This window comes from Rhineura floridana, chromosome 6, assembly GCF_030035675.1.
Source record: "Rhineura floridana isolate rRhiFlo1 chromosome 6, rRhiFlo1.hap2, whole genome shotgun sequence".
NCBI classification, from domain to species: domain Eukaryota; kingdom Metazoa; phylum Chordata; class Lepidosauria; order Squamata; family Rhineuridae; genus Rhineura; species Rhineura floridana.
This window is the reverse complement of record NC_084485.1, coordinates 155,429,108-155,443,904: the sequence shown is the minus strand read 5'-3', so window position 1 is coordinate 155,443,904 and position 14,797 is coordinate 155,429,108. Positions and strand designations below refer to the sequence as shown.

The window sequence follows — 14,797 nt, the reverse complement described above, 5'->3', positions numbered from 1 at the left end:
AGTGCTTTGGCTAAATGCTTTGGCTTCATCTGTGATAAGGACTGGAAAAAAGGGTGGAAAAGGGGACATCTTGTATGTCTGAGGGACTGGCTTTTCCTCAGTTTAGAGGACAAAACAAGACGAGGACGAGGTTCATTTAGTTAGTACATTTATATCCAGCCTTTCATCCATTGTGCAACTCAATGTGGCATACATAAGGTTTCCAGGTTGTGTCGCATTCAGGCACTGACCTGATTCAGGCATGCTTTGCTTCAGAAAGGTGGCTGAATCATGTGCCCAGGGATTTTATTCCTTCAGTGCATTTTTACAAGCAAGTCTACAGAAGTAACTAGTCTGTTTTAATAAAAACGAAACAAAAAAACACAACTATCCACTTGCCCAAATATGCCTGTGTCTGTCATCTCTACCCAAGTTACCATGCCTGATTCACCTGGAGGCAGTTTTTACTTTCCACAGCCTACCAGCCTGTCTCAGCCTGCAGTAATTTGGTCCTATTCAGAGATATAGTTTGAACCTCACATTGACAATGTAATTACCTAAGAAAAAGATGATGACCTGTTGCAATCATATAACAATACAAATGAATTAGTTATGTAATGGGAAGCCATTATTTCCTCATAATTTTAACCATTTCAATAAAAAACAAATTTTCTATTCAGTGTTTAAAAAAGCTTATAGGTATATTTCCCATCTCCAAGAAGAGTGAATTCTAATTTAACATTTATGTACCTGTCCAGGTGGAAGGCTGCCACCTCTGCATTGTGTCTGTCATACCCTGCATATGGTTCCCCTTCTACCACATAGTCTCTGGCATATCTAAAAATTGCAAGACAGACAATCTTGGTAATTGTGCTGGATTTTCCTGTTAAGCTATAGACACAAAATCGAAGCAGATTAGGTTTCTTCATCACCCCAAGAAGATGCATGCCTGAGGCATGTTTCCTTGCAATTGATCATGCGGCCACACATGCAAGGAAATTTTTAACTAGAGCTGTTAGCGACTGAAAAGAGACTTGCTGTGCAGCCCACATTCCAATTTAAAGACATAGAGCTTATTCTCACAAACAATGGAGCAGGAACTTCCTTGCAGTCGCTTCCCATGTAGCTACATTAACAAAGGAGCCATACTGGACATACCCAAACAGAAGCCAGAGAAGGTAAGGTGACACTAGCACCATCTTCTCAGATCCCCTTTTTCCCCATTCATACACACTGTGGTGAAGAGGTGGACAAGCAGCTGACCATTTCTCTGATCTGTCCTCACCCATCCCCTGGGGAATGATGGTCAGCACTCTGATCTGCAAAACCCCTATGCAAGTCATTGAGTTTTATAAGGGGAACACTAAATGTATTTTGTCCAGTCACTGAATGAACATTTTACCTCTTAGGTTTGAAGACCACCTTCTGCCCACCTTCCAGTATGAGCAATGCCTTCAGCTGAGTGCCCTTATAGCCCACGTCTGCTTTGATTATCTTTTTTGTAGCCATGGCATGCATCACTGCCCCTAGTTCTGGTGTTTCCTCTGGATACACTTCACGAGGCACCACCCACTGAGCTGCAATCTCCCAGGGAGATTGCAGTGTGTGATCAAGTCGTGGGTCCAATTCCACCCGCAGGCTTGCCATCATACGGTGAAAGGCGCGCTGGTCCTCACGGTTAGCTGCTGAGGTGTCCAAGTTGTCTATGAGGAAAACCTTGGTGAAAATAAAGATGACAAGGAGGATTGCCAGAAGCACTACCCGTTGTTTCAACTTCATGATGGCAAGCGGTCCTTTTCTCCTGATGTGTTCTTCCAAATACTACAGGAAGTATGTCACAAAACAAGATGAGAAGCAGTGTGGTACTAGATGGATTTCATTCATAATCTTCACTCCAGCTGACCTAATGTTGCATCTTCTGGTATGCCTATAAGTTAATAAATACAGCTGTATTTCACTTCCTTAGGCATGATCGGTTATACCTGCAGAACAGATGTTGCTGTTATCTAGTACTTTCACTGTGCACATTAGCAAAAACAGATAATAGTTTTCAAAGCCAGCATCTATTAAAAGACTGATTTCATCAGACTTTCAGGTAACAAGTTCCTTGATCACTACATATTTACTATGCAATATGGGAAACTGAGTGAATTGAAAGAATCATAGAATAGTAGAGTTGGAAGGGGCTGATAAGGCCATCAAGTCCAACCTCTTGCTCAAGGCAGGAATCCAAGTTAAAGTACCACTGATTTTTAAAACACAGGGATTTCTAACAGTTTGGTGATCTGAAAGTGAAAGAAAAATGTATTTCCCTTCAGCGTTTTAAAAAAACATTATGTACTCATTCTTCACACACATACACCAGGCATCTTTAACTTAGCTGCTAGATTTTTGTTTTTGTTTTGGGGATGGGGCTAACAGAAATGTACACAGCAAACTAGATCTCCAGTTTATTTAGGGAGGATTGGTGACATGGCTCTTCTGTACAAACTGAACTAAGGAAATCTTATCCTGCCACTGGCATATATTCCTAGGGCATTAAGTCCTTTCCCAAACAGCACAATGGAATGCCACTCAGCTAGTAAACAAGCAAAACCTGAGGACACAGGAGAGACATTCTTTGACTCCATACACTGTTAAGGAAGACAGAGTTAGGGTCTTCCAGCTGGCTAGGCTTGCCTACCTTTACCTGTGCTTGTTGTGACCCAGGATAAGGCGGGGGGTCTTAGTGGAGGGAGACTCGGAGTTGGAGGACTAGGGCGAAGACTTGAGGGAGGAGAGCGAACCGCACGCTCAGTCCCCTGCCCCCCCCGAGGGCTCGCAGACTGAACTGTCAGAGACTGGTGGGATGGGCACATGCCCTTCGACCGTGCCAGAGGAACCGCCTTGCCAGGTTGAAGATACCTAGCCAGGTGCCCAGCAGGTTCCCATGCTTCCCCAACCTGTTAGCCCTCCCCACTCAGAGATCCAACCCCCCTTTCCCTCTAAGAATTCAGAGGTGCAAAGAGGAATGGTCGGGGTTAGGCGAAAGAGTTCACGTGAAAGTCAAGCCCTCTTAAGGAGGTGTGCAAGAGGGATTACTTTGCTGGGTCAATGTCTGTAGCTTGGAGACTTGCATAGTTAGAGTTAGTCAAGGGAAGTTAGTTCTTAGAAAGCATAGACAGTTGGATGAGTTGGAAGGCTTTTGAAGTTCCTGTGACTTTAATAAAAATAGAAAAACTCAAGTGCGTCTGGAATTCCTGGCTTTGAGCAGGACAGTGCTGTTCTCTACCTAACTTCCTTCCATTGTGAACTGATATGGTCAGGGAAGCTGACTTGTCTCTCCTTTCTTTCTTCTTTTTTCTTCGACTGTCCGAGGAGGGAGGAGACATCTTTGTCTTTGCTCTCTCTCCTGAGCCATGAGGGCAATACCCACGTCTGGGCATTGCGCCTCAGTTAGTTAGTTAGAACTAGGTATGCCTTTTCTATCTACTATGTATTTCTATCAATAAAGTAGCTTTTCTTATCTTACTAAGTCTTAAGTCTCAGTGATCTAAATGCAGGATAAAAGCCTGCTTCTGAGGTAAATACACACACTAGCACACACACAGTTCAGACCACTGAGGATCTCTGCATATACAAAATTTCCATAACAAAGGGTTATGGCCGCCCAGTAAGCTAAGTTGTATTGCAAGTTGCACCTGAAAGCTAAAAAGGCTAAGTATTGTGTGTGATTTTCAAAGAGATCAAAAGGGGACTATGTTAGAGAAAGAAAAGCAGATCAAAAGATAGGAAACCATGGCTGAAGAATCAACACAAGACAAGCATTCTAAGGCTGGAAAATTGTGGAAGGGGAGAATCTGCATGGAGTCCTAACTGATCTTGAACCCTCAGCAGCGGATGAAACAGCCACTGCCTCCTTGAAGTGTAAGCACGCCAAAAGGAAGTCTTATTTCTGCTTTATCAGTTGAGGCATTATATGTTTGCATGGGATGTAGGAATGTGAAGGACATATGGAAGAAACTGGAAAATCTGTATCACAGAAAATCTAAAAATCATGTGATGTTTCTCTATAAGTCGCTGTACATGCTGAAAGAATCTGATAGAGACGATCTGAATACACATCTGGACAGATTTACAAGTCTGCTCCGAGAGTTAGAAAGATGTGGAAGGTTGTTGGATCAAGATTTACCAAAAGTTGTTTTGCTGGCCTTTCTAAATGAACATCCCAAGTGACTGCTTGCATACTAGAACAGACAGATCAGAATATGGATCAGATTATGGCCTATCCGAAAGATCAGGACTATAAATAGAGACAGGAGCAAGCTCTGTCTGAAAAAGCAAATTTTACTGTGGGCAGAAACAGCAACCAAAGGCAGGATAGAGGGATGAGTCATGCAGCCTTGATGCCACAGCAGTGTACTGAAAAACAAAGGAAGAGTTGCTTCAAATGCAAATCTCCTAATCATCTTCAAAGAGATTGCCATAGAAGGGAGACAGGAGAAAGAGTTGATTTTAAACAAAGGCAAGCTGAAAGAAAAACACATGGCCAGACTAAAGTGAAGCATTGCAGTTACCATGCTTCTGACGGAAAGAATTATGATTATAAAACCAGATTTTTAATTGACACGGGAGCTAGTGTCCATTTAATAAATGATAAAAATTTGCTTAAGAATTTTAAATCTCATACACAGAATGCAATACAGTAGGGCCCCGCTTCCCGGCACTCCGCTAATGCAGCGCCTTTCTTCCCGTTTTAAAGCCGATTTTGCGGCATTTTCATATGACACGCTCCATTAAAGTCAATGGGGTTCCGCTTTATGGCGATTTCCGCTTTACGGCGGGGATCCGGAACGGAACCTGCCATATAAGCGGGGCCCTACTGTAGCTGCTTCTGGAGATGTGTTCTGTTCTGAAGGAATGGGCATGGTGCAGCTACTTTGCAAAACACCAGAGGGCACCAGAGAGCTTGAACTGAAAAATTGTCTATTTGTTCCAGCATTTAAAGATAATTTAATAAGTGCCACTAAAATAATCTAGCTTAGAGGCTTTTTTTTTAAGTGGCAAAGTTTGCCAAGTTTTAGATCAAGAAGTGTGTTGTACTGCAAAACTGAAAAATGGACTTTTCAATTTGGAATATTTTGAAACTGCATGCAAATACAGCCAAAGAAACCTGTGATTTTGGATGTGTCCATGTTTGGCACAGAAGAATGGGACATGCTAGCTTAGCCAGAATCAGTGCTCTAGAGAAGGAAATTTTGGCTTGAGACATTAAATTGGACAGTGTAAATCCAAAGAAAAATGTGAATGTTGTATAAAGACAAAAAGCATGAAACCAACATTTCCTAAGAAAAGTGAAAGGAAAACTACAAAACCTCTAGAATTAATTTACACTGACCTTTGTGGACCCATTAGAACGCCATCACATACATGCTTACTTTCATAGATGATTACTCATGGTATAACTACAATGTACCTATTGAGAAAGGTCAAGTACTTCAAAAATTGAAGGACTATGTCAGAATTTGTGGAGGAGAATTCGTGTCCAGGGCTATGCAAGACTTTCTACATGAAGAAGGCATACAGCATCAGACTACTGTTGTTTGTGCTCCAGAACAAAATGGGGTTGCGGAACGCATGAACTGGACTCCTGGACAGATTTGTTCCCTGTTGGAAGATGCACAGTTACCACAGAAGTACTGGGGGGAAGCAACGGTTACTGCCACCTATCTGTAGAACCGACTTCCTGCATCTGCAACGAACAAAACACCTTTTGAGCTATGGCATGATCGGACACCAAGCGTGTCTCACCTTCATTTATTCAGGTGCAAGGCCTTTGTACACATCCTGAAACAAAAGAGGTCAAAATATGACAACACTGCCAAGGAAGTAATGTTCACTGGATATTCTTCAACGGAGAAGGGATACTGAGTAATATATCCCAAAACTGGTGAAGTTGGGAGTATACAGAGCTGTCCACTTTGAGGAAGGAAAGTGTGCACACCAACCAGAAGGGGCGCCATACCAAACAGATGACAACAAAATGGAAGAAGAAACTGAGCTATTCTTCCACAACAGAAGGGATCACAGTAATACACCAGCAGAGGAAGACGAGGAGTCTGAGCCAGAACAGGCATCAGAGCCAGAAGGGGCAGCTGAAGCACCAGCACCCAGATGCTCTGAACGCACCGACAAAGGCATACCACCAGAAAGAGTTGCTTACCTCATTAGAGATGAATTTCCAGAGCCAGAGACCTGGAAAGAGATTGAAGCCTTACCCAAAGCTGAAGCTGAGAGGTGGAGGCAGGCTGCCAAGGAAGAGCTGGAAGCTCTACACAAGAATAAAACTTGGACACTGACCAAGCTTCCTCAAGGAAGGAAAGTTGTAGGCTGCAAGTGGATATTTAAGAAAAAGTCAGATGCTGAAGGAAACGTTAAGAGATACCATGGGAATGCACAGAAAATACAGGGGAACCCCCCTCCCTTTTATTATGCTGCCTCCCTTGTTATTTGACTGGGACTTGGATGCCAGTTATCGATATGACCCAGGGACCTACGTACATCAGGCCGCCACCGCTGCTGCCTCTTGTGGTGGAAAGCTGGAGCCGGAGCCAGGGAGGAACTGCGGCCTCTTGGCGGGCCCATTGTTGTGGCCTATCCTGGAGGATGTCGGTTCCTGTGGTGATCTTTTGGCATTTTCGGAGGCGGTTTGGAGGCCTGGGAAGAGCCCCTGCAGCGGCCACTGCCCTTCCATACAACCTTAATCCACTTGCCTGATATCAGCGGCATTTACACTCTGGCCCCTTCCCCAAGGCTTCTCAAAGAACTGCTCTGTTAGTTTTGTTTTTGAGAGGCTGGTTGTTCCACCCCTCTCCTCGCTGGAACTGCTGGATGCTGGGGTTGGGGGAGATGCCGGTTTTTGATCTTGTAAATGGACTATCTCCCACGCTGGTTTTATGCCAGGGTGGGAAGACTTACATCAGGAACTCCTATCTCTAGTTACACCTCGGACCATACAGGCAAGAAGCCTATTATTGAAACTGAGTTGCCTCTACCTTGTTGTTTAGTTATCATTTATTGTTACAGTTTTTATTGTTTGCTTTCTGATATTCTGTTGTTTTATATGTTTTGTTATGTACATTGCTCAGAGTGGCTGGTAAATCCAGCCAGATGGGCGATTAATAAATTGAATAAAATAAAATAAATAAATACCGGGCAAGACTAGTAGCCAAAGGATACTCTCAAAAGTATGGACAAGACTACTATGAAACATTTGCTCCTGTAGTCAAACACACGACCATCAGAACTCTTCTGAGTGTTGCTGCTAACATGAAAATGCAGGTGGAGCACGTGGATATAAAAACAGCATTGTTGCATGGAGAAATAGAAGTGGAAATCTTCATGCAACAACCACCAGGGTTTGAAGTTCCAGGAAAAGAAACCCTAGTGTGTAAACTTCAAAAATCCATCTATGGACTTAAGCAGGCTGCCAGAGCCTGGAATGAGAAACTGAGCAAAATACTCTTGAAGGAAGGCTTTGTACAAGCCAAAGCAGAGCCATGCCTGTACAGCAGATTCAAGAACAACAAATGGACTTACTTATTGATTTATGTTGATGATCTACTGTTGGCTTATCAAGACCCACTGGACAAGCAACAACTGGTGAATCATCTCAACAAGGAGGTTGAAGTGAAGTGCCTAGTTGATGTCACTCACTACCTCGGAATACAAATTGAAAGACAAAATAATGGATCCTTCTTGCTGGGTCAAAGACAAAAGATCCAAGACCTTCTCAAGAGGACTGAAGGATGCACATCCAGCACCTATTCCAATGGAAGTAGGATACCTGAAACCACACCACAACAAACAACCATGGGAAGACCATGAGAGCTACAGACAAGCCATCGGGAAACTACTATATATCAGCACCATTACCAGGTCAGATGTGGCGGCAGCACTGGGATACCTGTGCAGAAAAACCAGCTCGCCAACCAAGAAGGACTGGGAAACAATCAAGAGTGGTGGGACATCTGGAGGGCACTGCAACCATGAAACTGAAGTTAGTGGCTACCCAAGATCCCATACTAGTGGGATATGCAGATGTTGATTGGGCTGAAGACACTACAAATCCAAAATCCACCAGTGGAATCATCTTCTTCTATGGAGATTCAGTGGTCAGCTGGGCTAGTAAGAAACAAGAGACTACCACAGAAGCAGAGTATGTTTCAGCTTCTGAAGCAAGCAGACAGTTGACATGGCTACTTGAACTGTTCAAAGATTTAGGAATCTTTATCCCTGGGCCTGTCATGATGCATGAAGACAACCAAGGATGCATCAGACTCATGGAGTCAGAAGGGGTGAGTTCATGAACCAAGCACACAGATGTGAAGCACCATTTCATTAGCGATACCTACCCAGAGAACTACTCAAGATGGAATATTGTCCAACGAAAGACATGACTGCAGACACTCTGACGAAGGCGTTGGGCAAAGTCAGATAATGCAAGGTGCAAGAAAAGATGAACCTCGTGGGCTGAACCAAACACTCGTTGAGAAGGCATGTTGGAAGTGGGGCAAGAGCAACTCCTATTTGGGTTCTTTTGTTTGTATTCCAGAAGGAAGATAGAGTTAGGGTCCTCCAGCTGGCTAGGCTTTCTTTACCTGTGCTCTTCTCTACCTAACTTCCTTCCGTTGCAAACTGATATGCTCAGGGAAGCTGATTCGTCTCTCCTTCCTTTCTTTTTTCTTCTTCGACTGTCCGAGGAGAGAGGAGACATCTTTGTCTTTGCTGTCTCTCCTGAGCTGAGTCTGGGCACTGCACCTCCAACTTAGTTAGTTAGAACTAGATATGCCTTTCCTATTTACTATGTATTTCTATCAATAAAGTAGCTTTTCTTATTTTACTCTCAGTGATCTAAATGCAGGGTAAAAGCCTGCTACTTAGGTAAATACACACACTGGCACACACACAGCTCAGATCACTGAGGATCTCTGCATATACAAAGTTCCATAACACCCTGATCCACCCAATTAGCAGTGCTTTCTTTTTCAAAGTCTTCCATCTATGCTAATTCATAGTAAATTAAGCCATATACATTGTAATCCTTCTCTCAGTCTCTCCCTTAATAGCAAAATGCAGATGTAAACTCCTTGCAGCACCTCCTTTCTTATTTATTACACTTCAGATTTTGCTATTCCACTAAGGAGCTCAGAGCAGTTTTTAAGTGGTCTCCTTCTCAGGCAGCTTATAAGGCTAGATAATTACATTTTAAAAAATACCAGTGATTGAGGGTAAATAGGATACAACAGGCAGCCCTTATGACAACCAGGTATGGAAGACGAGGATCTCTCCTTTGAAAAAGGAAAATGAAAATGACTAGACCTTTCTGAGTTGAATACCTTTGTACAAACAACATTTTTTGTAGAGCTCTCACAGGCATTTTATATTGGATTTCAGCTAGTCCCTGTTTTATACTATCTTTCAATTGAAATTTCACCTTTTAAAATAAAACCATATTCAGTCTTGCACATGTTCTTCTCAATGAATCTTATACTCATTAAAGAGATCCAACCATATGTATCCACTTTTATCTGTAAGCCGCCTTGAGTCCCAATTTTGGAAAAAGGGCAGGGTAAAAATAAAAATAAATAAATGAAATAAAAACAGTGCAAGATTTTCCCGCTCTCCAGGACGGTAATGCAAGATATGCCATCTTCCCAGACAGGGGAAGTGACACAGCACTACCCAGGGCCATATTTAGGAGGAGACACAATTCCCTCTCTCAAGATCTGGCAACAACGAACAAAAATAATATTCCAAAATACTGAATGAACACAATGCAAAGGGAAAAAAATACTACCTAGCACTGATCTCTTATTTCTAAACCTATCTAATTTGCAGACAACATGTTCGAAGAACTAATATTGACAATTCCCAAAAGGACAAGGCTTGCGTAGATGAGACCTCCATTAAAATTTGGAGAGGGAAAATCCACATTCATTCCAAACAATCTGTATTTCAGTACAAAAGGGGTCAGACAATAGCGATTCTGAAAATTACAGCAAATCTATATGCTCTCATAATAATGGATGGAGGCAGATTGAAAATGCTGTAATTAAAGGGGTGCTAAGGAAGGAAGAGGAAGCAGAAATGAGAAAAAAGGCACAAACATGCAGAGTCTGATGAGACTAAAAACCAAGGGTGAAGAATAAAAGTGGAAGGATAGAAGTCTGTGATGAAAAATGACAGACAGATGGTAACTGTTCCTTTGCTCCCCCACCTTTTACAGTATGTTTACTCTCACATCACTGTAATTAATCTCTGTTTTAAAAAGCTAGAAAACCATTTCCTTTTTACCAAACCTTTCCTAAGGCAGTCAGAACTACAGCTGAATAATTATCAGACTGAACTGTCAACAAAAAGCATGAACCTTTCAGCACTTCCACGTGGCATAGATAAACAGAGTAGGAATGGAGATATACTTTTCTACCCTTTTTCAGTGCTTCGGTACGCATGAACAGTCTATGTGGTATGTACTTCTTGATAACCCTATATCGGAGAACAGAGAATGAAGGATATCAGATTGTGTGAATGGAGCTGCAATTAGGAGGCTATATAGGTAAAAAGCATTCTTCTACAAGTTCCTTCACATGGAGATGGAACTAGCAGTACAAGTTATACCCCTTGTTCACAGTTGTTTTAATTAAGACAGTGAAGATGTCCTGGAATTTCAAACATTCCCTGTGTGGTTGTATGTTAGCAGTGCAAACTTTTCTCAACATGAGGAATAACTAGTTCTATCCTTTGGGACTGAGATAATTATTTGGGTCATCATTTTTCACAAGTTGTTAGGAAGAGGATCCATTAACTTCTAAGAATCTTCCCTCCTACAATAATTTATTTACAAACATCACGTTTACAGCTTCAAAAACCTGGTAAAAATTATGGGAAAACATGGTCTGATAAACAAATTCAAGGGACTTAGCTTGGCTTCTCTAAGTAATTACTATACACTTACTGACAGGCAGCTGAATGCTTGAACCAACTCATTGAAAAGCACTGCGCGTGAGGCAGACTCAAGCTCCATCAGTAATGTTGATCCGTCATGGCCCTTTTACCCTTACACAAGTCATCATTTGATGTTGCAGATATCAAGTGATGGATATGCATGTAAGAACCCGCCCTTATGATATAAAGTGGGGGAGAGGGGAAGTGAAATGTGTTAAAAAGTTAGGACTAGAGAACTACTATGAAGTGCAAAAGATTTCCCCACAATGGGAGAGAAGCAGCACTAAAATTTCCACACACAAGGAGTACTACATCAGATTAGAAATTACCGTGTGCACATCAGTGCATCCAAAATTAGTGGGTAGCACTGCAATGGTTGTGGGAAGATTTCAAACACTTCTCTGTAGCATTCTCATACCTTTACAGCAATTTATGACAAAATATATAACCTCACTTCCTCACACCCATACAGAAGCCCTTGTACACCAGCAGGAACTTTGTTGGTATTCCAATAATATTACAGGGGAATAACATTTAAGTCTGTTTAAGCGATGTGTCACTTCATGTCACCATTAAAGTTGCAAAGTTTCTCCTTATTACAATGCAAATTAGGAAAAAATATTGTCAGTCCGCTCTTTAAAGAATTATTCATGGATTTTAGGAATTTTGTTAGTTTTGTTTTTTAAGTATTTTAATCCTTCCTGCTGTGTCTTTTTTTAAAATATGTGGTCTGTGACCGTAATAAAACGATTCATTCATTCACATTTAAGTTATTTATATATATACATCACATCTTATTACACTTGATCTGAAATATTGCTGCCAAAAGGATAGTGCCAAAGAATAAAAACATATTTACAATAGCATTTATAAAATTAGTTTTTGAGCATTCAAAAGGTCCCTCATCTCTCTTATGCCCATGCACTAAAATCTGGAACTTCAACAGCCTTCCTCAGGATGTCCCTGCTATCTGAGGTGAGTGCAACTGGAGAAAGGACCTTCTCAGGTGAGGTGCCCAAGTTCAGGAGTTCATTCCCATCCCAGAAAGCCTCACCTAACATCTTATGCTATTATCCTTCAGGAACCAGGTGAATTTTAATTTTATTTTTTTTAATTTCCCCAGGCTTTAAAATCACTCTTTTTATTTTTGTGAGTTGGTCAGTGATGATCTAACACTGTTTTTAGCGGTTTTCATGGTTTTATCATTTTATTTTATGATACCCTGAACTTTTTAAAGTTATATACAAATCTTCCCCTCTCTGTCCTGCAGGTGTATTTAGCCCTTTCCTTCCTTCACACGCAATCTCTGAGGAGAAAAGAATAGCTACCAGAACTCAATTCGTTGTAAAGACAAATGTTTTGTGATTACATACTCTAATACAAAATAATTCCTTCTGAAGTTCTTCCTCCACATCTCTATGAGGTGTTGTGCGCACTCTGTAACTACTCTGTGTACAGAATGCACTCTGTACATGCACATGGAGTTATTATTTTTCATGCGTTCCAAAGATATTCATAGAAAACGGATGCCAGCACTGAGCCCTCGATACTCCCTCTCCCGAGAGAGACAAGGCGTTCAATAACCCACCCGCCCCCATGGAAGCAAAGGCAAACTAACCGCGGCCTGAGCCTTGTCCCCCTCCTCACAAGGGGTGTGGGGGGGACAGTGTTTGAGACATCCCCCCCTTTCATTTCTGCCACATGGGTGGCTCCGCGGTCCCTACAGGGAAGGTGGGCGCAATGAGAGTCGGGGGAGCCGGGCCTGCCAACTCACTTCTCCCAATTGCGCGCGCGGTCTCCACGCTGCCCCACCTGCCCTTAACGTTCACTCTTCTACTTACCCAGCCAACAGGCGCCCACACGCCATACCCGGTCACTGGGCCACCCGGCGCTGCTACCGGCACCTCCAACAACCCCTTTCGGTGCTCACCTCCCCCAAACACCCATCCAACATGGTATCGCCCAGCGTTTAGGTAAGCTCGCTCTCCCCCGTGCACGCACCTGCCAATGGAAGCGTCCAGAAAGACCACGCCCCTCCCCAAACCAGGCCAATCGCATGTTTATTTTAGCGCCAAGGCTAAAGACGTCGTAACCAAAGAGCTCTTAAAGAACCCGTAGCGTCGCCCAGTTACGCCTCTTCATTCTCGGCTAGCCAATAGAAAGCCGCGCTGTGATATTCCGCCTCTCTGCACGTACGTGAGCGAGGCAAATGGGCGGGATCCTGTTAACTTGTTCTGTAATTCATTCCTGCCTGTATAAAAATAGGATTTCCTGGGCGATTTTGCTTAGTGGATAAGAGGTGTGTGTGAGAAGTGTTTTTTGCGCATAGTGCTTAACGTAAGGGGAGCCCAACAAGATCAGACCGACGTCCGTCCAGCCCTGTTCTCTGTTTCCAACTGTGGCTAATCAGATGGCGCTAAGACAACCTACAAGTAGGGCATGGTATTTAACGGCTCGGCTCTCCGTTGTTGTCTTGTCCCGCGTTCGCAAACGAGTATCGCTCTTCCAAACGGAGCTGGAATAGAGCGGTCACATCCCATAGCTATCGATACCATTTGCCTGTTTTTAAAGGAATCTGCACTGGAAGCTGTAACCACATCGACTGTGTTGCACTCCTACGAAATAAGACGCGTTGAAAACAGCGGCATTTCCTTGTCACTAAACACAGAGTTGAGCTGCAAGTGAGGTGGCTCTCTCGTTGCATGGAGTGCTTAATTTTATCTGCCCTGTTCACCTTCGGGGTGTGTGTGTATTAAAGAGTAGTGAAAGGGTGGATTTGAACTATCCTGTCAAGAGTAATGATGATTCTAATACACTTTAGGGAGTGTTGTAATGCAAAGTATAACACATCTTCTTAAACAAATATTGAGCAAGGTGGACTGGTCTGCACACGTTGCTCTGTAAAGTGTATAATAAAAAGGTAAAGGTGTCTCCGCACTTGTAGTGCGAGTCGTTTCCGACTCTTAGGGTGACGACTTGCGACGTTTACTAGGCAGACCGTATATATGGGGTGGGATTGCCAGTTCCATCCCTGGCCTTTCTTTACCCCCCAGCATATGCCGGGTACTCATTTTACCGACCACGGATGGATGGAAGGCTGAGTGGACCTTGACCCCTTTTACTGGAGATTCGACTTCCTCCTTTGGTTGGAATCGAACTCCGGCCATGAGCATTGCTTCGGCTGCGTTACCGCCGCTTACCACTCTGCACTAAAATACGCTAAAAGTACACATTTCATATACAAGGAGACGGTTTAATTGTACATACTCTAAAACTCCAACTCACCTTCGGCTATGTATATGCAAATCAGGGGAAGTCGAAGACATTGTTCACTACCTATTGAAATGCCCTCTTTATAATGCTCCGAGGTTTAAATACCTCTTGTATATCCTTCAATCGATATTAGACAGATCTCCCCTCGAACAAATCTGTACACTCTTAGTAGGTAGCGCTATTTATTTAACTTCCCAGGTGGCTTATTTTGCCTTGGCCTCAGAAAAGATCAGAGTCAAACATCTAAAAACCCTGGTGGGGAAATAAAAGACCTTTAGTCTCAGGTTTTAACTTTTTTAAGTAAGTATGGAAGAGCCTGGCCCAACACTTTACATATATTAATTTTTATTTATTTATTTAGGTATGCAACCATATTTTAAATGTTTTTAAATTATGTATTTGCCCATATACTCATTGAGATATGTAATCATTTGTCTTCTTTTTAAATCATGTGTTTATTTGTGATGGCCGATGGCTGTAAACAATAAATTCAAATAAAAAAAATAAACTGTACATTAAGAGAGATTAATGTACTGTAGTTAGAATAATTAAGTCAGAG

The 14,797-nt window shown here is 42.5% G+C and overlaps 1 protein-coding gene across 3 annotated transcripts in view; it reads right to left on the bottom strand.

Moving 5' to 3' along the window:
• The window catches only part of FAM20B (FAM20B glycosaminoglycan xylosylkinase), a 28,213-nt gene extending 15,159 nt beyond the window's left edge, over nucleotides 1–13,054 (bottom strand). The window contains exons 1-3 of one of the 3 annotated variants that reach the window (XM_061634220.1): nucleotides 12,967–13,054; nucleotides 1,382–1,906; nucleotides 730–816 (exon numbers count right to left, since the gene is read on the bottom strand). In XM_061634220.1, coding sequence (XP_061490204.1) covers nucleotides 730–816; nucleotides 1,382–1,758 — 464 coding nt within the window. In that variant the 5' untranslated portion in view covers nucleotides 1,759–1,906; nucleotides 12,967–13,054. The other 2 variants (XM_061634221.1, XM_061634219.1) reach the window with 2 other exon arrangements.
• Nucleotides 13,055–14,797: the final 1,743 nt, after the last annotated feature.